Source organism: Myxine glutinosa, chromosome 2 (genome assembly GCF_964187855.1).
Source record: "Myxine glutinosa chromosome 2, kmMyxGlut1.1, whole genome shotgun sequence".
Classification (NCBI taxonomy): Eukaryota; Metazoa; Chordata; class Myxini; order Myxiniformes; family Myxinidae; genus Myxine; species Myxine glutinosa.
The window spans coordinates 219,520,827-219,545,339 of record NC_136262.1 but is presented as its reverse complement, the minus strand read 5'-3'; the positions used below and the strand labels follow the sequence as shown (position 1 = coordinate 219,545,339).

At 49.6% G+C, this 24,513-nt stretch overlaps 1 protein-coding gene across 2 annotated transcripts in view; it reads right to left on the bottom strand.

Annotated features, from left to right (window-relative positions):
• UBL7 (ubiquitin like 7) overlaps positions 1-21,977 on the bottom strand; it is a 97,027-nt gene extending 75,050 nt beyond the window's left edge. Inside the window, exon 1 of one of the 2 annotated variants that reach the window (XM_068106207.2) lies at positions 21,692-21,977. In XM_068106207.2, coding sequence (XP_067962308.2) covers positions 21,692-21,971 — 280 coding nt within the window. In that variant the 5' untranslated portion in view covers positions 21,972-21,977. Of the gene's footprint in view, positions 1-21,287; positions 21,535-21,691 lie in introns of those variants that run through there. The other variant, XM_068106206.2, reaches the window with a different exon arrangement.
• Between the last annotated feature and the right edge of the window lie 2,536 nt (positions 21,978-24,513).

Genomic DNA, 24,513 nt, shown 5'->3' with positions numbered 1-24,513 from the left:
TTTCGCCAATAATTATAAGCAAAGATTTGCGGTTGGGAGTAAATCCAAATGACTCCATGGTAAGATCTCCAACCTTTAATTGAACAAACAATGACTCAACGTTTCGATTAACAACATGTGAAGCCACACGCCTCCGTTAATCTTCCTCAAGAGTGATAAAATCATCTCAACATCCCCTTATATGCAAAGTGGGCGGGGTATATGCAAAGAGGGGTGGGAAAAGCTGGACAGCCAATGAAACCGTATCACACCGCTCTCGTGAACGGAGACGTTACTAACCAAATTCAAAAATCAACCGCATATTAACGGCTTAAAATAATCCTGTAAGCAATGCTGGATTATAACTCGTGTTTCGAAAATCAGGAACAATCATTACATTTAATTAAAAGTTAAACTTGTAAACAATTAAATTGTAAATTAAATTAAAACTGTAAATATATTAAAGCAAAAAATTTTAAGATAAAATAAAATAAAATTGCCATAATATCAAGATCATCACATGTGGCCCTATGCGGTAAAGGGGAAATGCAGGAAGGTGGGAGGTTATAGGGGGGGGGGGGGGGGGATAAAATGGGGGGGGGGGACCGGAGGGGGGGTGAAAGTGTGTGCCAGTATATATATATATTGTTGCTGTTTTGGAGAACCCACACAGATAACATCATTAAAGGTTAAAGGTTGCACCCCATAGATAGGCCACAAGCAACACGTAGGTCACCATAGTACGTCAGTTATTTCATAGTCTGTGTTTAGATAAGGCCATTCCCAATAGTTGCATCTGCGTTGCGTCAAACAAATACGAGTAAGCCCCTTTGTTCATTTGGCAGCCTCCCTCCAAGCGATGCCCTTAAGCGCTCTCCAGTCTGCACCCCATGGCCCCTCCCAATTTGGTATGCTCCTTTGCCAGCAGCCTTCGCGGCCCTTGGGCTCGCTCAGCCCAGCCAAAAGCCACGAGGTGAAGCCCGGAAAAAGGGGGCGGAGCGCCAGGATGAAGGTGCGGCCACGTCAACCAGCCATCAAGGCGGAGCCGGTAAGCCAACACCAGCCAACCAGGGCTGAGGTGAGGTCGCCTGACCGGGCGTGGTTTTGGGCTTCGAGAGCGTTCGCTGACTTGATTTATAAAAGCGCGCACGCAAAGCCCTTGAATAGGACTGTGCGGAGAGGACTTACGGAGCTCGCTCGCATTAAAGAGGACACTCGTTGGAAGGTTGGCTCATTAAGGACTCGTGAGGAATGTGCAGTGTGTAAAGGACTTACGGAGCAGCGCTCATTGCGAAAGGACTGAAGCCAAGATTGGTACTACAAAAGAACTGGTACGAGAGTTGAGTACGGAAGGGAGAGACGCACTGTGGCAACCCGCTGTACTAAGGGCGAGCGCGCGGCACGCATTGCCAAGAACTGCAGCGTGCAGGACATTGGGGAGGGGGCGCTTGGAGCGAGTAAGACCCGTAGCGCGAGTACAAACGCGCCGGTACACCAATTACGTATGCCAATAGCCCAGCTTACCTTTCCCCGTCACGATAATTGTCCGCTCGCGCTACGCTACGCGGAGAGCTGCCTGCCGGGTTTCGTCTGCTGATACGGGTCGAGGACCAGAGCCGGACCGGAGCCTGGACACCATCGCCGGACCTTCCACCCTACCATCTGCATCCCCGTGTGAGTCTGAAGTCTGAGACCGAATCTGAGAGCGATCGGGCCCGTGTCCAGGGAATAGAAAAAGACTGTCTAAGGCTGCCCTGTGTACTTTTCCTTCCTCTTTCTTTCTTGTACATTCTTTCATTTCCTCTTCTTCTTGTACAAATTGTGAATAAATTTCCCTGTTCTTTCTGGTTTCTCCTTAATCCGATCGTCCTAGTCTTTTCTCCATTGGGTAAACGTGGCACGATCCCAACCGCTATAATCGGGTTAGCCATTGTTAACAGCTCGGATCCGCGGATCGCTATCCGCTCGGCGTTTCCACCTGATATCCGTGATTCGGGCGGGAGTTATTCCCTCGTTTCCGGTCAGCGTTAGTACTTAGGTAGTAGCGAATCCCTAGGCCTAAAAACCCTACCTAACGCTGCCCGGGAAGGAGGTTATAACACCCAGGATCGCGTCGGCCAGATAAGAGACAAGGGGATTAACCCCCTCTTGATAAGGGGAGAGCCGACGTCGGAGATCCGTAACAATATATATATATATAATATATATACATATATATATATATATATATATATATATATATATATATATATATATATATATATATATATATCTGTGCAGTGTCTGTGTTGTGTTGTCCTGTGTTGTCACTGAACTACTTTCTCAAACTTTTGTGAAATCGTACCAAACTTCTGGTATGTACATATCTCTCCCGCCGGTATGTCCTAAGGGTATTTTTTTTAAAACATTTTTGAATTTTTATTTTTTTCGAATTGTTTCACGAAAAAAAAAAAATTCAACTTCAATTGTTTATAAAATGTGATATCACGTATATTACAAATACATTTGTGCAAAATAATTGTTTGAATTATGATTGGTGTAAACCATGACAAAACGGCAACTCAGGTACAGTCATTTATCTATATATCGACACATCTGGGCAGTGTCTGTGTTGTCACTTAACAACTCCCTCAAACTTTTGTTTCCGTGGTTGTGAAGTGTTTTTAATAACGTTGTGGTGGTTTTGAATCACGTGGTGGTGAGGTATTTTGAATTATGTGGTGGTGAGGTGTTTTTAAATGATGTGGTGGTGAGGTGTTTTTAAATCACATGGTGGTGAGGTGTTTTGAATTATGTGGTGGTGAGGTGTTTTGAATTACATGGTGGTGAGGTATTTATAATTACATGGTGGTGAGGTATTTATAATTACATGGTGGTGAGGTATTTATAATTACATGGTGGTGAGGTATTTATAATTACATGGTGGTGAGGTATTTATCATTATGTAGTGGTGAGGTGTTTTTAATTATGTGGTGGTGAGGTGTTTTGAATTAGTTGGTGATGAGGTGTTTTGAATTATGTGGTGGTGAGGTATTTTGAATTACTTGGTGGTGAGGTGTTTTTAAATGACGTGGTGGTGAGGTGTTTTTAATTTTGTGGCTGTGAGGTGTTTTTATTACGTGTTTTATGGCTGTGAGGTGTTTTTAATTTTGTGGTGGTGAGGTGCTTTTATTACGTGTTTTATGGCTGTAAGGTGTTTTAAATTACTTAGTGGTGAGGTGTTTTGAATTACTTGGTGGTGAGGTGTTTTGAATTACGTGCTGGTGAGGTGTTTTGAATTACGTGGTGGTGAGGTGTTTTAAATTATATGGTGGTGAGGTGTTTTAAATTATGTGTGGTGAGGTGTAATCGTCCCAAATTTCCAGTCTGCACCTAACCCTCCCCTATGTATGTGCTGAGGGGTTCTTTCTTGAAAAAAAAACATTCAACCTAAATCTTCAACCTAAATTGCCTGTAAAAATGTAATATCACAAACACAACAAATACATTTGTGCAAAATAATTGTTTGTATTATGATTGGTGTAAATCATTACAACACAGCAACTCAGGTACAGTCATTATCCTCAGCTAAATTAAGCCTGTTCCTCAGTAACGACGCGTGGTGAGGCGAGCGCAGCGATCCAAGCCAAGCTAGTACATATATATTGTTGCGGTTTTGAAATAAAGGTTAATTTCCCCTCTTAGTTAGTTACACCACAACATGTAGCCTCGCGATAGTTCAGTTATTTCTTAGTAAATGTAAGCGTAGCCCTTTCCTGTGTTTAGTTTTGCGTTGAGTAGGCTAGTGAGATTGGGTGTTCTTTTGGCGCTTTGGTTTTGGTTTAGCGCTGAAATACCATGCGGCAGGCCTGACCAAGTCGACCGAGGCCGAAGGAAGGCGGGGCAGGAGGAGTTGTCGGTAAGCACGAGCCGCCGATCGGGGCTCGAGGGGAGTGGCTTACCACTGCGGCAGGAGGCGGGGTTTGGAACATTCGAGTCGGGCCGGGGAGGAGCCATATAACCCTGCTCCGAGCCCCCCAGACTGAGACGAGAGGAGACGGCAGATCAGGAGCGCACGAGATCAAGAGAACGAGAGGCACGAGAAGGCAGAACGAATTGAATTGCCTCGTTGGACACGAACTTTGCCCTGTTCCCCGCGCTCTGCGCAGTATTAATCGCGCGCTGTAAAGAACGACCCGCGCCCGGCCACAGACGCGCGATTTCCCTCCTGTCTGCCTTTGCCTGGATACGTTCCGTGACCGCCACAGGGCCACGCCGGGTGAGCTGTCCCGGAGCGCCTGAAGCAGGCGCGTTTGGCGCGCGAATATCCTTCCTCCATCTCCCCATGTATGTGAGTGGGCCCATTGTCTGGGATTTTGTAAGACTGACTGAGCTCTGCTCTGTGTCCCTTTCCTTCTACAAATCATTGTGCATAGTGTAAATAAATCCTGTTCTTTCTTCTGATTTGACCGTCCTGTCTCTTCCATCATTGGCTTTGTATGGTACGAATAAAACCGATCTAATCGGGTTCCAATAGAAAAGTAACAGCACGAGTCACGTGATACGCATTCTGCTCGGGCGTACTCAATTAAGCGTGGCTCGATCCCCGCTTCCGTTGCGGCGTGGGTACCAAAGGTACGTGCGAATTTATCCCGAAACCCTTTTCCACGTTTGCCCAGAAGTGGCGACTCGGTCTCGCGGACCCAAAGACCCAGGGGGACAAAAAGGGGTTTAATCTCCCCCTTTGTAACGGGAACGGGCTTCGGGGGATCCGCAACAATATATATTTTGTTGTGGAACCATTTCTGTACATAAACAAAGCCATGAGAGACCCAAAAGCTTGAGTAACAGAACTTCTTGGAAAGGATTGTTGAGAAAGTAGATGGGAGGGTTGTCCAGTCGGTCTTTTCGGAAAGACATATATAATTATATATATATATATATATATGTATATATATATATATATATATTGTTGCGGATCTCGAGCCCGTCGATGTACTAAGGGGAGTTAAACACTTCTCCCCCTCGAGCTTTGAGTCCACAAGGTCGCTCCCCACGTTGCACTCGTGGGGGGCAGATTGCTAAACAATTCCAGCCGCCAACCCGGTAGCGAGCGTGCGGAAGGGTCTCTGGTCAAATACCCAAGTACCTACGATACACATGCCGCCACGAGGATGGGGGCTGAACCTCACACGAGTCACGCTGGGTTGATACGCCCGAGCGGTTTGCGTGTCACGTGACTCGTGCCGTTAATTATTACTGATCCGATCGAGCGGTTTTATTTCGTGCAATGCGAGGCCAATTTGGAAAAGACGTGAACGGCCAAATGGAAGCAAAGAACACAGGTTTATTATAATTTGTACAATGATCAGAGCAAAGTGACACAGGGTAGAAACTTAACCGGCCTTAACTTGATTTCCCAGACAAGGGCCCTCTCACTCACGTGGGGAAAAGGATGAAGAAGAGGACGCGCTCACAGCGCAGCCGCTCCGTGCAGTTCGCCCCGAACAGCTCGTTGGGCGTTCCCCTTTGTGAGGTTCGTAGCCGGGATGTCGGCCCAGGTCGGGCACGCACGGGAATCCGCCCAGCGTGTCCCGAAGTTAATGAGGCAAACGCGCACGTGCAGGGAGCCCAGGCAGGGAGATCGTTGGAGTATATGGCCCCGGGAGAGATCGTCCTGTGAGAGCGCTTATAACAGGGCGGCTGAGAGCAGGGGCAGAGAGAGAACTTCGAGCTTCGGAGTCCTGGGCTAGAGAGAGTTCGTGCTTCGACCACAGAGCGCAGAGAGAGCGCGTTCGGGGGCCCGGGGCCGGGTTTTATAGCCCCCCCCCCCCCCACCTCCAGAGTCCCACCAGAATGTTCCAAGCACCTCCCCTGGCCGCCGTTGCTGGCCACTCCCCTTTAGCTCCCATTGGCTGCCGTTGTTGGCCACTCCCCTTTAGCTCCTCCCTCGGGCCTCCTAGACGTGTTCTGGTCCTAGCACATGGCATTCCAGGCCCAATGAGGCCTACCCTTACTTACCTGCATCAACGCATACAAACACAGGGAAGGAGACTATACTTATATTGAATAAGAAATAACCAATAACTGAACTAAGCGAGGCTGCATGTTGTGGTGCAACTAACTAAAAGGGGGGTTAGCCTTTATTCCAAAAACCACAACACGACCCCCCCTCTCTCACCAGACTCGTCCTGAGTCGACCCGTCGGAACGACCGGTAGAGTCTGGCATTCAATTTACATTTACTTTTAATGTGACACATAGGTGTAATCCCTCTAACATTTATTCTAACCCATGTGTGCGACATTCTTTACACTAAATATGTCCCCCCAAATGCGTTGAGCAGGTACTCTATCAGACTCACACCCAGAACTATCCGTGTATTTTCGGAATTTTGTAAACTAAACACATAGCCAGTGGGCACATTCTTATATTTACAGCACAGAACTTAACCTTTATTTACAATTCTACGACCCAGGACCTGCACTTTGAGGAAAGGAATTGGAGGAAACGAAAATCAAAGCACTTGCTGCTTGCATCTTCTGTGTGCGGCTAACAAAACTGGCTGGCCCTGACCGGCATACAGGCCATGTGAACATCAGGGCCATCTAAATCTTCTCATCTTCACACTTGGCACAACAACAGCACACAATTTCTTTTTCATTGGCCAGCAGGGCCACTCTCACGTGGTCCAACTGCGTGGCGTCAGTGCCATTCACAGGTGGTCCGAAGGTGCAAGGTAATTTGCAGCAAGATGCTGCACAGCAGAGGTGCGGGCCACAAGGCTTGTGGTCCATAGGTGCAGCAAAAGGACTGGCAGCAAGGTGCTGCACAGTTCGGCCTCCAAAATAGTCCTGGGGCAGGGAGGGAAGACAAGGCGCAACAAGCAAAAGGAAAGGCACACGGTAGCAAGCGAAAAACAAGGTGACCAGGCACCACCATACCTGGTGCGGTGCGAGGGACGCGGCGGAGCTAGCGGAGCAAGCTCATCCCTAACCGTCCGTACCCCCCACCGTTGGCTACACTATCCTAGCCCCCCCCCCCCTTGTATTTACAATTCGTCTCTACGTCTCGTCTCCCATATCCCACTCTAACTCCAAATTAGTCTCCAAATCCCTCCCAGGAAGGGAGGGATTGAACAAAAACAATGTCTCACTCACGTCATGATGCGTCTTACTTCCAAACGGCTTACAGAGCCTTGGTGCGAAGCTCGTCCTCCTCGGTGACTGGCTGTGGATGGTGCGAAGGGATCTCGCATCCTAACTACCCCACTAACATTACACACTGTTAAACTAACCGGGGTCGTACCCTGCCAATCGGCCACTTTAAACTATGTGGTTCTAAGAACCCGAATTCCCATTGCCCACACTGTGGTGCCCTCCGAATTTGGGGTCTCACCCAAATAATTTTCGGTCTGTGCCCTCGCACAATTTCGGGGCTGGGTCGTGTGGCTCTACCAGTACGTCTACCTACCTGCGCACCTCTGCCACTGAAGCGACCTCCCGAGCTTGCCTGCTCCTGACGACTACTCTAACTGGGGAAGGCCCTCCCTGGCACTTACCCCCTCTCTGCCCACCTCGGCATCGGGCAACCCGGGTCCTTCCCATGGATCCTCGGGCCCCACTCACGAACTAACCTAACCGGCTCCCAGAGCCTATCTGCGGCCTTACCTGGCGGACAAGCTACCAAGCTACCAAAACCAATCAGGTCCACACAACTTTAGTCCAACGGGTTGGTTTAATTGCATTTAGATCATGACATCATCCTGTAAAGTAGGAAATACAATAAGTATACGCTGTGACATCACATGGGACCATTCATAACATTCAATGCAAGCAAGCTGGTTATTCTATGCAGGCGTACCGTTAGCGAGTCTACTAGATGTAACGTGTCACAGGAGAAGTCTCGGAGCTCCGTCCGCAGCAGCGGGTCTTATAGTCACGCCCCTAGTGGTGTCAACGAGCAGCGAGCATCACCCCGGGTTCAGTACGAATACGATTTCACTACATTCTCCCCCCCGTCAGAATTATACGGCAGCGCGGCTAAAGCGAGTGAGCGTCAGCACGAACAGGGTGCGGAACATCAGTCGACCCAACCGTATCGGGCCGGGCGGCGAATTTCTCTGCCAGCACGCGTCCGAAATTCCCCGGGTACGGCATCACGTATCTCTGTGTCCCCGGCGTCGGAGGCGCCAACAGGGTCGGGTGACGAAGGGGGTAACTCCAAGTCGTCGGGCCCAGGTAGTCTCGGCGAGGGGTGGGTCGGTAGACTTTCGGCGATGGGAGCGTCGGGAGAGGCCATAGTCTCATAGATGGGTTCGATCGGTTCGTCCGATTCCCTACTTAGGTCGGCGACCCCGCAAGGGGCAAGGTGACGGACGGAGACAGTAGTCTCACGGCCATCAGTCGTCATCACACGAGCATGCTCAGGGTTAGCCTGGAGAATCTGCACTTTGTCCACTAGGGGGTCGTACTTGCTCGCGCGATCCGCCCGTTTAAGGTAGGCCGGCCCGGGCCCAGCGAGCCAACTGGGCAAAGACCGTATACACCCCGAGCTCCTGGGGTGGTGGAAAAGTCGCTCGTGGGGAGTTTGGTTGGTTGCCGTACTCAGTAGAGCCCTGATCGAGTTCAACGCCGCAGGTAGCGACCAAGCCCATTTATCGAGGCCTCGGCCGAGGGTCCGGAGGTTGAGCATGACGGCCCTCCAGATAATCCCGTTGAAGCGTTCGATCTGCCCATTAGCCTGGGGTCTGTACGGCGTGGTGTAACTAGAAGCAATGTTATTTTGGAGCAGATAGCCGCGCACCTCCTGAGACAAGAAGACCGCACCCCGATCGGTATGGACATAGGCCGGGTAACCGAACATTGAGAACAAGTTCTGTAAGCATCGCATCACCGTGGCAGCAGTCATGTCCGCGCATGTATAAGCAAAGGGGAATCGCGAGTACTCATCAACGATAGTGAGCAGATGGCGAGAGCCGCTCGACACCGGCAATGGGCCCTTGAAATCCATCGCCAAGCGTTCCCACGGGCGTGTAGCCTTCACCAGAGTCCCCATGGGAGGGTTATAGAAACGCGGTTTGATTTCCGCGCAGATAGCGCAGTCGCGACAGATACGGCGGATATCGTCAATCGAGTATGGGAGATTCCCACAAAGCACAAAATGAGCGAAACGCGTTACGCCGGGATGGCCCGCAGTGGCATGCAGCACCCGTAGGCCCTCCAAAGAGGTGATACCCGCACATGTAGCCGGTCGTGATAAGGCATCGGCGGCCTGGTTATCCTTCCCCGGGCGATATTTGATGGTGTAACAGAAGTCGGCGAGTTCGATACGCCAGCGAGTGATTTTCTCATTCTTAATGCGCTGGGCGTGTAAGGTGTCGTACATGAACGCAACGCTTTGCTGGTCCGTGATGATTTGGAAGCTCCGCCCGAGTAAGTACGGGCGCCATCGCCGAATAGACTCGACGATCGCATACGCTTCCTTTTCGACGGACGAGTGTCTCCGCTCAGCGGTGGTAAGAGTCCGTGAAAAGAAAGCCACGGGACGCCCCCCTTGGGAGAGGGTCGCCGCGATGGCCTGATCCGAGGCGTCACTTTCGAGGACGAACGAGCCGCTCTCGTCGATTGTCGCCACGGCGGCTCGGGCGATGTCGGCCTTAAGGCCTTCAAAGGCCGCCAATGCGGCCGGACTCAGGGGGAAGGTGTCGCAGGCCACGAGGGGGCGAAGTTTCGCGGAGAAACTTTGCACCCATTTGGAGTAATGGGCGAACAGCCCAAGGGCGCGCTTCAGGGACGCCCGATCACAGGGAGGGGCCATGTCGAGCAAAGGTCGCAGACGCTCCTTATCCGGAGCGACAGAGCCATGGGTCACGGTGTACCCCAGAAGATCTATCGTGCGTAGGGAGTATTGGCACTTATCCTCGTTCATAGTTAAGTGATACCGCTGCGCGACCTCAAGGAAGCGCTTCAGATTAGCATCATGGTGCCCTTGGTCATATCCACAAACCGTAAGATTATCGAGGTAGACGAAAACATCGGTTAAGTGCTCCCGCGCAACGAGGTCATCCATGGCCCTCTGGAAACAAGCGACCCCGTTCGTTACCCCAAAAGGCAATCGCGTAAATTGGTACAACCGCTGCCCCGACTCAAATGCGGTATAGATACGATCCGCCCTAGAGATAGGGATCTGGTGGTACGCACTACGGAGATCGAGAGTGCTATAGACCGAATACTGGGACACCTGTTGCACTAGCGCGTCCATCCCCGGAAGGGGGTAGGCATCCAGCTGTGTAAAGCGGTTAATCGTTTGGGAATAGTCGATTACCATGCGTCTGCGATGGGCCTCGCTGCGCACCACCAAGACCTGGGCGCGCCACGGCGACCTACTAGGTTCTATGATGCCGTCTTTCAAGAGCTGAGCCGTTTCGTCCGCAATGAATTGCATGTCTGCGCGAGAGTAGCGCCGTGATTTCACCGCGACAGGGGTGCAGTCGGAGGTTAGATTGGGGAACAGCGAAAGCGGCTGGACGTCCATTTGCGCTAGGGCGCACACCGCAAGCGCGTCGTCCGCCCCCACAACAAGCGTGTCAGGCCCACCAAACTCCATTACCAGACGTCCATGCAGCTTAAGAAAATCGTGTCCTAACAGAATATCAGCACATAATGCGGGTAAAACCATAAGGTGTACATCAGGGAAAACCCGTCCCTTTAGCACGAGTTTCAATCGGCATTCCCCCTTCGTGCTGAGTCGAAGCCCCTGGGAAGCCATGAAGATCCGTCTCGTAGACCTCCAGATCCGCCATCCATGCCTGAGCACAAGTCGCTGGTCGATAAAACTATCCGTAGACCCTGTATCCACCAAGGCCCGAACACAATGGCCTTCGACCATGAGGGGAATAAGGGCTTGAGCCAGGCCAGACGAGGCTGCTGGGAGCGGGACTGAGCCCCCCGAATGAGTCGGACCAGCCTCGCGGGTGGATCCTACGCCAGCAGCAGTTTTGCGGTCGTGGCCGGAGTCTGCGTTGACCATGGGGAATCCATTAACGCCATCAGAGGGCTTTCCCAAGCATTCCGGTGTTTCGCGATTCAAAATCTGACAATTCTGACGGGAAAAGGCCTCCGTAGTATTTGAAATCACCTTTTGACACTTTTGGCAGAAAAAGGCCTCCGTAGTATTCGAAATCGCCTTTTGACACTTTTGGCAGCAAAAGGCCTCCGTAGTATTTGAAATCGCCTTTGTCGGTGCGTGGGCCGCCGTTAGCTCGTGGACGACACGAGGAGAACGTTCCGCTGGGGCTTGGCGGGGCTTCAAAGCCCCTTGCGTGGCCCGGAGTTTGGTCAAGGACACGTACTTCGTGCCCGATGGAGGATGAGACGGTGGTGGCTGTCCGGTGACGCCCGCCAAGGACGTCTGAGCGCCCAGGGGCCCGCAGAGAGGGGCCCTCCCCTTCGAAGTCGGGTAAGGCGCCGGGTTTCGGGCTCGGCTCGCGGGCTCTGCAATGAGCCCATTCAAGGTCGCCGTGCCCGCGCGACCGCGACCGCGCGAGTCAATGAGCCGCGAGCCGCGTGCCGTTTTCCTGCACACTTTCGCGTAATGTCCCTTTTGCGAGCACAAATGGCATATAGCGTCTCGTGCCGGACACACGACCCGGGCATGGCGTGGCCCCCCACAGAAAAAGCATGCGGCCCCGCGTAAGGCCTTGGGTCTGGTCGTAACGGCAGCCGTCAGGGCTGGGTCTTCCTCCGGAGCATCCCGGAGTTCAGCGAGCGGATCCGCGTCCTCGGCGGTAGCACTCTCTGGCCGGGCGTGTAGTGTGGTGCCCGCCAAGAGGCGCGTGCGATCATAGGTGTTCGATTGCATCCGCGCTTCAGTGTATACTGTCCCTTGCTCGAGTGCCGTAGCGAAGGTCAGGTCGGTCTTCTCTAAGAGCTTGAGCCTTAGTTCCTGGGAGGAGACCCCTGCAATGAAGGCATCTAAAAGACGATCATCCTGAGCCTGCGCGGGAGTCCGTGGCTCCCTGAAGCTGTCCAGCAAGAGCTGCCGGAGCTCCTGGGCGTAGTGGTCCATCGCCTCGTTGGGTTGCTGACGTCGCGTTTGCAGCAAATATCGTGCATACACCGGGCTTTTTTCCTTTATGTACAGCCGTTTGAGCTCCGCGATGGAGAGGTCATACGTCGCGCATTGAGCGATAGAGTTGTACACCCGGTAGTCGATTTTTGAATGTAGTGTAGCTAGCTTCGCGGCAGCCGTCGGCGCGGTCTCAGGCTCATCAAAAAGATTCTCCAATGTTCTGAGCCAGTGCTTCAGTTGCAAGCCACCATCCGGGGCTTGCGGGTCGGCGCAGAATACGGACACCGTCAGCGTCTTGTTGCCAGCCATGTCGGTAGATCTTAAATGCAATTAAGTGTTGTGGAAAACCAATCAGGTCCACACAACTTTAGTCCAACGGGTTGGTTTAATTGCATTTAGATCATGACATCATCCTGTAAAGTAGGAAATACAATAAGTATACGCTGTGACATCACATGGGACCATTCATAACATTCAATGCAAGCAAGCTGGTTATTCTATGCAGGTGTACCGTTAGCGAGTCTACTAGATGTAATGTGTCACAGGAGAAGTCTCGGAGCTCCGTCCGCAGCAGCGGGTCTTATAGTCACGCCCCTAGTGGTGTCAACGAGCAGCGAGCATCACCCCGGGTTCAGTACGAATACGATTTCACTACAACAGAGTTCCCCAATAACCACACTCACTAATTAAGCCACACGCCCAGCCATTCCACCGTCTCCTGCACCTCACAAAACACTACTTGCTACTACCCGCACCACAGGTGTCAATATCCATGCAATTTACCTATGCCTTCTACCTGGCTTTAAACTACCCCCCCCCCTTCCCCCCGGGCTTTCGCAAATGGGTTCCACTCCCCCCCCCCCCCCCCCCCAATTCAATCCTTTGCACCATGTATTCCACACCAAGCATTCCACACCTATTACTTTCACACCAATTATTTTCCACCAAATATTTGCACACCAAATATCTGCACACCAAATATCTGCACACCAAATATCTGCACACCAAATATCTGTACACCATGCATTCCACACAATTTATTCTCACACCACTACTTTTACACACCATTACACAATTTCTCAAACACAAAGCATCATCTATCTATCTAATTTCCCCTAAAACTCGTGCTTCCCTCGTCGTCCCTTTCCAGTTTACACTATGCACACCCTTTACGTTAACAACCACCTGAGCTCTCTACGTCCCCTCTACAGTTCAGGTGTCAGACTTAAATCTTGTCCCTCATGTCTTCTAAATCCCTATCATTATCCTCGCAATCCCTTGGCTAGCTTTGGTGCCCCATGGAGGCAACCATTGCTGGCCCCTCCATGGGCCTAACACTGCCATCCCCCTAAACTAATGCTCATGGGCCCCCCCGTGGGAGGAATGGTTACACTACCATTCCCCCACGTGGGGTACACTACTCTCCACAGTCCTCTACACTATGAGCCCCCATCTACGGAGGGGCTTTGTCACAGCTCGGCCTCGAAGGGCTGAGCGATCCACGCGGGTGGTTGGTCACCTGTATGGGGTGTCCGTCCGGCATTGACGATCCGAGGGGGGAGGAATTGATGGGCCCAGGTGCCGGGCTCCATCCCTGCACGGGGCCTCGCGGTCCCACACACGGTGACCCAACCGGCCACGGTCCGAGAACCTCACCCGATAAGGTGCTTGGTTAAGAAACCCCATACCTCCCCTCGAACCCGGCCGACCGCCCTTGCCGCCATACGGCACCAACCATACAGTGCGGCGGGGGTCGGAGGCACGAATCGTGCACGCCGGTGATTGCAAGACCGACGCAGCACCGATCCCTCCGGTCCCCGCGGCACACAGCTCACTGGGGGCTCGCGTACGCCACCCGTCCCACTAAGGGCTACCCTGATCGGTGTCGATGCCTGGGCCGCGTCCTCACCACGCGTGACTCACTCCACACTCGCACACCCAGGCGCACACGCGCCCCCCACACACTTCGTTATCGCACAACCAGGCGCACACGCGCCCCCCACACACTTCGTTATCGCACAACCAGGCACATACGCGCCCCCCACACAATCCGGTGTGCACTTTTTCTCCATGCACTCCGGTGCACACTCTCGCACCTCACACTCTGGTGTGCACTCCCGCTCCTCGCACTCCGGTGCACACTCCCACTCACACTCCGTACCACCCTCTCGCTCCATGCACTCCGGTACGCACTCCCTCTCGTACTCCGTACCACTATCACTCGCACACCGTACAATGGGCCCTTCACGAACGCCCGGGTCTCGCCCGATCACCAAGCTCACCGAGCACCCGTTCGCGCCAACCACATTCCCACCATTATCGCCACTCACCTCGGGGCTCTCCTTCCTCTGCTTCTCCGCCAGCACCTGCAAACTTTTTATTGGGTTAGCAAGCACGGCATCACGGTGCGAACACAAACTTTGCACATGTTCCACTACTTCCTCCCGTGATTCGCTCCCTGTCTCTTCTGTCTCTTCAACCCCAATTATTTCTTCTAACACGACGATCGTCGGCGCCCTTAAAATTTCCTTTTCAAACTCAGCCTTCGCCGGCACCCCCAAAATTTTCTTTTCCAATTCGACGATCGTCGGCTCCTCTACACTCCGCGTCACTACTCCCATAGCCCCAGTCAATTGGGCAGTGCTCCGCTTCAACCCTCTCTCCACGCATTCCCCGCACCGCTTCACCCCGTCGCGTACCACCGCGACTTCCCTGCTCATCTTACGCCCTATGTCCACCCCCATCTTTTTCATAGCACTTCTTGACCCTGCCCTCATCTTTTCCCTGTCACACCCTGCTTCGTCCCTCATCTTTTTCCAGCCACACCTTGATTCCTCCCTCATTTTTTCCATGTTACCCCTTGATTCTTCCCTCATTTCTCTCATTTCCCTTCTTGATTTGTCCCCCTGTACCTCCAGGGATGCTTTTATTTGAGCCAAGAGTAACTCAATGTTAAACCCGGCTTGCACAGCGGCAAAGTGCAGCTTCCGCTGCCACGTGCGAGGTGCCGCCATTTTCTTCCCCTACTGCCGCACCCTCTTCAGCTTCCCCTTCTACCAACTCTTACTGCTGGTCCTGGGCCATTAGTTCTTCCTCATTTGTTACTCCCACCGGCATTTGGTCGTCTTGGCCAGCCATTGAACGAATTCAAATAAATTTGGTTTTTAAAACTAAATTTCGTACGCTTGTAAATATTGAGTGCGTGAGGCGCACTCCAGGTCCAAATATCCACTCCTGACACCAATTTGTTTCGGATATCGAGCCCGTCAACGTACTAAGGGGGAGGGGGTTAAACCCTTCTCCCCTCGAGCTTCGAGTCCACGAGGCCGCTCCCCACTTTGCACTCGTGGGGGGCGGATTGCGAAGCAATTCCAGCCGCCAACCCCGTAGCGAGTGTGCGGAAGGGTCTCTGATCAAATACACCAAGTACCTTCGATACACACGCCGCCACGAGGACGGGGGCTGAACCTCACACGAGTCACGCTGGGTTGATACGCCCGAGCGGTTTCCGTGTCACGTGACTTGTGCCGTTAATTATTACTGACCCGATCGAGCGGTTTTATTTCGTGCAATGCGAGGCCAATTGGGAAAAGACGTGAACGGCCAAATGGAAGCAAAGAACACCGGTTTATTATCATTTGTACAATGATCAGAGCAAAGAGACACAGGGTAGAAACTTAACCGCCCTTAACTTAATTCCCCAGACAAGGGTCCTCTCACTCACGCGGGGAAAAGGATGAAGAAGAGGACGCGCTCACAGCGCGGCCGCTCTGTGCAGTTCGCCCCGGACAGCTCGTTGGGCGTTCCCCTTTGTGATGTTCGTAGCCGGGACGTCGGCCTCGGTCGGGCACGCACGGGAATCCGCCCAGCTTGTCCCGAAGTTAATGAGGCAAACGCGCACGTGCAGGGAGCCCAGGCAGGGAGATCGTTGGAGTATATGGCCCCGGGAGAGATCGTCCATCGTCCTGCGAGAGCGCTTATAACAGGGCGGCTGAGAGCAGGGGCAGAGAGCGCTGAAAGCTTCAGAATCCGGGGACAGAGAGAGAGCTTCGAGCTTCGGAGTCCTGGGCTAGAGAGAGTTCGTGCTTCGACCACAGAGCGCAGAGAGAGAGCGTTTTGGGGGCCCGGGGCCGGGCTTTATAGCCCGCCCCCCCCCCCCAAGAGTCCCACCAGAATGTTCCAAGCACCTCCCCTGGCCGCCGTTGCTGGCCACTCCACTTTAGCTCCCATTGTTGGCCACTCCCCTTTAGCTCCTCCATCGAGCCTCCTAGACTTGTTCTGGTCCTAGCACATGGCATTCCCGGCCCAATGAGGCCTATCCTTACTTACCTGCCTCAACACATACTAACACAGGGAAGGAGACTATACTTAACATTTAATAAGAAATAACTGAACTAAGCGAGGGTACATGTTGTGGTGCAACTAACTAAAAGGGGGGTTTGCCTTTATTCCAAAAACCACAACAATATATATATATATATATCATCTGTAAGAAAGTTATCAATTCTGAAGTTAAGATAAATCACGAAGAAAGAAAAACACTTTTTCATTATTCAACGTCGAGTTACAATAGAGAGGCATTGCTCACAATACTTGTTATTAACTAATGTTCCGGGTTCGTGACTTCCGTTATTGTGGTTTTCAACCACTTGACGTAGTGCTGATATTTTGTACTATGATTATCTTCAAACAGCTTATTATTCAAGAACGGTTATCAAAAGTTAAAAAGGATAGCTGAAAGTGAAACAGGAAATCGGAGGAGAAGACAATGAGGAAGAAGCAGCGCGAAAAGTCGGGGAAGACGGTGACGTCAGCGCTCCGTAACGAGGCAGGTCTACCGACAGCCGCGAGGGGATTTTGAGTTCCTGGAAGGGACATCCGGCGATACGAATATTCGCTGGAGTGGAGAAATCTGCGTAGACAGATTTGGGGCGCTGAGATTCCGACGAATCCTTGCCTCGTCGCATCGGCTCAAGCCAGAGCCGTCGGCCATCTTGAACCCCGTGCTTCGGACCTGTGAAGGTTTGCTTTGTGTCGTCTTCTCCCCAACATCCTACCGTCTGTAGGGGATGAGTGGGTGAGACCGCTTCGTCTCCAATTACGTTGCGGTTTGCTGAGGGAGCGGTGGATGTGCGTCTCTGGAGGGCGCCGTTGTACAGTTTGGCGGGAAGAGCACCCTTGCCCACTGTACACGCTTCGGATATCGGCGGGACAGCGAGATTCGGGCTTCGACCGGATTTCTTTCCATCGACCAATGGAGCGAATCCCATTCGCCTTGGGAAAAGTCAAAGAGACATTGCGGAGTGTCCGTTCATTGGCTGGCAGAGCCGTGAGTCACTTGACTTAATTTATATAAGATATACAGTCACGTGAAAAAGTAAGTACACCCCATGTAAAGTTTTGACTTTTTCAACATATTTCAACATACAGCTACTTGATCTTCATTTCAACAATATTGATAGATAAAGGTGATATAATATAACAAATATCATGAAACATTTACATTTTGTAGTCCATTGTATAATTTAAATAAACATAAATGCAAATTTCGCATGTGGAAAAAGTAAGTACACCCCTACATTTATCACTACTTCAAATACCTAAAATTAGAATGAGGTGCACCAGCTCAGGTGCAAATGATTAGAACATCGTTAGAGAGGATCTTGGAGGAACCTTCTTTTTTAAACCTCAGACATTTAGTTTGGTTTGCTCTTTGTTGTTGAAGTTTGCGGCATCACCATGCCTAGGTCAAAAGAGCTCTGAGGCCTTCAGAAAGAAGGTTATAGATGCCTACGAGTCTGGGAAGGGATTTAAAAAGATCTCCAAACAATTTGAAACCAATCATTCGACTGTCCGGAAGATCATCCACAAGTGGAGAAGATTCCAAACAACTGCCAACTTGATCAGGCCAGGCCGCCCCAGCAAGTTCAGGCCGAGAGCAGACCGCAAGATGCTGAAAGAAGTCTCTAAGAACCCCAGAATGTCATCACGGGACCTACAGGTAGCTCTTGCCACTGTTGATGTCAAAGTGCACGAGTCTACCATTAGAAAGAGGCTGCACAAATTTGATCGACATGGGAGGTGTGCCAGGAGGAAACCTTTGCTGTCCAGAAAGAACATCAGGGCAAGACTAAAGTTTGCCAATGAACACCTAGGCAAAGACCAGCACTTCTGGAACAATGTGCTCTGGACAGATGCGTCAAAGGTAGAGCTATTTGGCCACAGTACCAGAAGACATGTTTGGCGAAAACCAAAGACAGCATTTGACCACAAGAACCTGATACCAACTGCAAAGCATGGTGGTGGAAATATTATGGTTTGGGGCAGCTTTGCTGCATCAGGGCCTTGACAGCTCACCATCATAGAATCCACTATGAATTCTTCATTGTACCACAGGGTGCTTGAGGATAATGTGAGGCCATCTGTCAGAAAGTTGAAGCTCAAACGAAGGTGGACCTTGCAACATGACAATGACCCTAAACATACCAGTAAATCCACCAAGGAATGGCTGAAAAGAAAGAAATGGAGGGTTCTGGAATGGCCAAGTCAAAGCCCGGATCTAAATCCCATCGAGATGTTGTGGGGGGATTTGAAACGAGCTGTGCATGCAAGAAACCCCTCAAACATCGCACAGCTGAAAGAATTCTGCATGGAGGAGTGGGCAAAAATTTCTCCCAGTCGATGTCAGAGACTGATAGACAGTTATAAGAAACGCCTACTTGAGGTTGTTTCTGCCAAAGGGGGCAATACAACCTATTAGAGCCAAGGGTGTACTTACTTTTTCCACATGCGAAATTTGCATTTATGTTTATTTAAATTATACAATGGACTACAAAATGTAAATGTTTCATGATATTTGTTATATTATATCACCTTTATCTGTCAATATTGTTGAAAGGAAGATCAAATAGCTGTATGTTCAAATATGTTGAAAAAGTCAAAACTTTACATGGGGTGTACTTACTTTTTCACATGACTGTATATGGTAGCACTCTGAATGGCCATTTACTCTGCCGTATTACCGGTGTGTGATTTATAATTCAAGTTTGTGCATTTATAATCATTGGTGTGGTTTCACTATTGATTTTCAACACAGGGTAATATATTTTTCTGCCGGGGTTCCTCTCGGGGTTCGGAGGTTTACCGAGACCAGAGGATCGGTGAGGACCCCGTAACACTAAGCATTTTTAAAATATAAGGGTCAAAATTTAAAAACAATAACCAGAGAGGAGTTAATGGCGCACTATCGCAAATCCCACACTTCACACCTGAAGCAAGGTTTAAATATGGTAAAAAGTTCCTCCATGAATGATCCAATATCAAATTTTTAGTTTAAATTTCCTGTTTTGACTCCTGTGACACCAAATAGCCATCCCTGGGGCATGAACTGGGAGTCAAACCCTAAAAATCGTTACATATTTCATATGTCCCCCGATGTTGATTACATATACAAGGTTTCATTTTAAAATGTTATAAAATGTACTAGTCATTGCATTTTTTGATATTTTATTTTTGACCACGCCCAAAGGGCCCAGAAGAGGGGCTAAAGTGATACTTCCCTCGTACTTCCATGCTATGTGGTGACCAGAACATTTAGGAAGACATCATGTGACGGATAGACAGATAGACGGAGGGCTGGCGGACGGATCAGATTACAACATCCCGTTATTTTTGTGGGGATGACAAACAACTTCCTCAAACTGTTGGCGTGTTCTTTTGATTGTGCCTTTACATAATTACTTTCTGTGATTGCACATTGTGCAAGTGTGCAGGTGCACTTACCTTTGAGCAATCTAATCTCGGTTTGATTGTCGACCAGACTATAAACTTTTGGAGTCGCGCTCAGTATGCAATGCGTCGCATCCCAGTGCGCCATGTCTCGGATGGGCGTCAAGCAGGATGTTCCGTCCACTAGCTCAAATTAGCAGAGGTTAAAGATCTCTCGATGTTTTTCACAAAAGGTCGGTGAGTTATCGCAGGCACCACAAACTACAAATTCCTACGGCCTACCTCCAGCCAAATGTCAAGCCTGGCCAGTCCGTGAAGGACTGAATCAAAACCCACCCTGGCTCTGGAACAAGAATGTGGGAGTAATTGGGGCCGTTAAAGAGGTAATAGACTCTGGTCATGACAAGTATGATGATGATCCGAGGGTGCTGGATTGATCAAAGGCACAAGGTTGGACAAAGTGATTTACCACATTGAACATTTTCAGCTTCACCTTTCTTGCCCTTCTTTGAATTCTCCATAATCTGTGCATGATTGTAATCATCTCAAATATCATTTCGCTGGAAATGACTGATGATAATTGATAGAGAGCTTCATAAGTGAACGTCTATGCCAATTGCATGTATATGTAAATCCACACAAAAAAATAAATTCAAATTTCACAAAAAAAAAATTCAAATTTTTCCCCATTCCCTTGGGAACAAAATTTCATGTTGTCATTTGAAATGTCCCTTCCATGATCCGCCATCTTGTCCCTTCCATGATCCGCCATCTTGCTCACGTGATCTTGCTTTGGTCTGGCACGACCGAAAAATTATTTTCACCTGTTGATTAAAATTATTTTCACCTGGTGATTAAAATCAATAAACTACAATACAGTATTGGACAGAACGGATTTTGAATTCGAAACCGCTCATCATTTATGCCAGCGACACCGACTTCTTTTTTTCCACCAGCTACACCGGCTTCAGTTTTCCGCCAGCTACACTGACTTCATTTAAGCCAGGTACACCGATTTCAGTACGTACCTGCCAGTCGGACCTACGTACCTGGTCCAGTCGACCAGAAGTCTAGACTATATAGCCTACAGTAGGTAAGTCCTGCATTCTATCCCAATCTATCCATTCAATAAAAAATAATTTTAATTTTAATTCGAAGCCCAAGAATCAAGATCAAACAACCTAGCCTTGCTCGGTCTCGGCCTACAGATGTTTGCGAGGGCTGCGTACTCAATCGACTGACTATTGTCGACGAAGCTCTCTACGCAATGCGTATTCATATTATTTAACTTTAGTGAAGATAATGCAGCATTTAAAATGGGGAAGAATTGAGAGAAAGACAGAATTGACGATGGGAAGAGTGGATTAAATAAAGTTTTCAGAGCTATCCCATAATGCCGTGCGCGCCGCCATGTTGGTTGCATTCACTTCCCTGGTAACGATAGCATCAGTAACCCTACATTCTAGCACGTTTATTTCGTTGTTCTGAGTTACTGCAACGGAAGGTTTCACTAATTCTTTCGTCGTTTACCTGTTGTCGCTTGTTTAGCTTGCCAACCAATATGGGGTCCGCGCACTGCATCACGGGTACTGAAACCCCTCAATTGGAGATAATGTAAGATTTGTACATGGTAGGGTTGGGGAGGAAGAATAAAGGGAGATTTGAGGGACGGGAACAGTAAAGTTATCAAGAGGAAATGAAAGCACATAGATTATCCATGTTCAAATTTGAAGAACGTATACATGCCCCCTTATAAACAAGCAGTCACGTGATGCCCAAGAATAAGAGAGCGTGTTAGCTCTTCTTCACAATCAAATTCATTATTTTGTGTAAGATTACGTCATGGTCCTATTTCGTACAAGAATCAAATTATGATGATAATAACGATCAATAATTAACCGTTAAGTTCATTACAAGGCTAATGAAAGGCAAACCTATGAGTTCCGGGGCCAGGTTTATCTTCTTGGCGATGGTTTCTTTCGCCGATGACACCGAGTTGTCTGGACCGAGAGCGGGAAACATCAAGGAGGTGCTGTTTATTCGATCAGCTACCTTGACGGCAAGACCCGCCATAGCGTCGTCCTCGGGATCGAAGGCCTCCCCGGTCGTCTCCACAACAACGGCGCACAACACCTCGCTGCCTTTCACACGAATATACGAACTATGATTCGAGCTTCTTCTTCCTCTCGTTATTGGATAGCGTCGTGACGTCATGACGTCGGTGTTGTTGTTGTTGTTGTTTCATCCCTCAAATACTGAAGGACGATCTGAAGGACGATGTCCACAAAATATAAAAACAAGATATCACAAAACGAGAGAAAATAAATAAATTAAATGGCGAGATCAAATCATCAAACAAAGCGTCTCGAGAAGAGCAAGAATCTCCAGACCACTTTGTACACAGCTGGGATTGGCATCATATGTTATATGTAAATAGAAGAGTCATCATATCATAGACCAAGGCATACTGAGGGCCGAAACCACATTTCTTAATTCCACCTTGATGTGATATCATCAAGTACAAGGTCTATTCTGCGAGATATTTGCTGAACACGTTCTGGAGCTAGACAATTTGTGCAGACTTCTGAATCTGGTGTTCATTTACAAAGTTTCTTGTAGAGTGCTCGCCAAGTGGCTTAAGCACTCAAGCAAGCACTCCATTGAAACCGTTGTTAAGGAACGGATGGCTTGGCAAGCCCTAGATAGCTCGCTTCGTGTTAAATAGGAACAATCATGAAATGTTTTGGAGATACAGTATATATTTTTTGAAGAGATGTATGAAGCGATCCCCCTCCTCCTCTCCTCCACCCCTCCCCCCGCCGGCCCTCACTCCCTCTGTTCGTTGGGGAACACAACTTTAACTGAACACACCCCTACCTTTGCATTATAGACATCCACCTATGTGTCCATTGTGTCGTCCTCACTTCAGTGCTTCAAAACTGCTGTCTATCATTACCTTGTGGGTTCGTCCAAAAATGCAAACGAGAATGTCACTCGGCAGAGAGCACACCCCTGCCAGGCTGAACAGTTTATGTTTTGTATCCACTAATAGGCCAGGTCTGGATTCGGACCTAAACCAAAATCTAATCCAAGGGAGGCACAAAGCACCCCTCCCTTTATATATAAGTACTAGCGGGGTCACCCGTGGGAATCCCACGGGCATGGATGTGTGTGACATTTCGACATATTGAGTTATATGCTGCACATTCATTTTTACAAAATGGTTACTGGCAAGTCATCAGATCCAGAAATGGTGTGATGAACACAATTTATTTATTTCACATAATATGTGACCCCTCACTCCTCTCCACCTGACACTCTCCTGTCTCCACCTGACACTCTCCTGTCTCCACCTGACACTCTCCTCTCTCCACCTAGCACTCCTCTCCTCTCCAAACCCTCACATCCCTCTCCTTTCCAATCCCTCACCTCTCCAATCCCTCACACTCCTCTCCTCTCCAATCCTTCACACGCCTCTCCAATCGCGCCTCACACTCCTCTCCAATCGCGCCTCACACTCCTCTCCAATCGCGCCTCACACTCCTCTCCAATCGTGCCTCACACTCCTCTCCAATCGTGCCTCACACTCCCCTCCAATCACTCCTCTCCAATCGTGCCTCACACTCCTCTCCAATCACGCCTCACACTCCTCTCCAATCGTGCCTCACACTCCTCTCCAATCGCGCCTCACACTCCTCTCCAATCGCGCCTCACTCGCCTCTCCAATCGGCTTTTCCCGTCTCGTTTCTCTCCTTTTTCTCCCGTCTCGTTCTTTTTCTTGCTCCAAATCGGCCCGTCGGAATCGGAAATCGGCCCGTCTCGCCCGTCGGCCCGTCGGAATCGGAAATCGGCCCGTCTTGCTTTTGTGCTTGTGCGTAAATAAATTGTGTTCATGACACCATTTCTGATGTTGGGCTAGCGGCTAGGGTGCCGGCTTAGGATCCTGGGTTCGAATCTCGGTCGATCGCCGAATTAATGCCAGGGGGGTTGACTCAGCCTGTCATCCTTCCGAGGTCGGCTAATTGAGTACCAGTTCACTGGTAATTCCCTGTTTGTCGTTGAAGGCGGCAAAAAGGGTTGGCGTCAGGAAGGGCATCCGGCCGTAAAACATTGCTTCAAAAAGGGGACAAAAAAACAACAACTACCACGGTCCCCGAAAAGGCCAACCCCCGCTTTGCGGGGAAAAATGGCCTCTAAACGGTGGTTTTTACACCATTTCTGGATCTGATGACTTGCCAGTAACCATTTTGTAAAAATGAATGTGCAGCATCTAACTCAATATGTCGAAATGTCACACACATCCATGCCCGTGGGATTCCCACGGGTGACCCCGCAAGTTTGCATTGACGTTCGTCGATGGACTCGTTCGCCCGTCTCATTCGTTTTCTTGCTGCATCCTGTTCAAGTCTGCGTTCTTCATCGATCGTCTCATTCATTTTGGAAATAGAAGTTTCCACGCAGCGCATGAATTGTCACGATCCTCAAGAGGAATTTGTCTCGTAATCATCAAATGATAAATGGCAAGTAAATTATATTGTGGAAAATTAAAGATTTCAAATAAACCTATTTAAAGTGTATTCGCACATAACTAATTTTAAAAAACGAAGAAATATCTCTCGGTAATTTCCTGAAACATATTTTACTTCCGGCTAATAATGTTGAATTAAATAAAAACGAAGAAATATATGTCGGCATCATTGTTGACGTTTTTGTGACGACTGTCATCAAACGAAAAAGTAATATATCTTAACGGAAA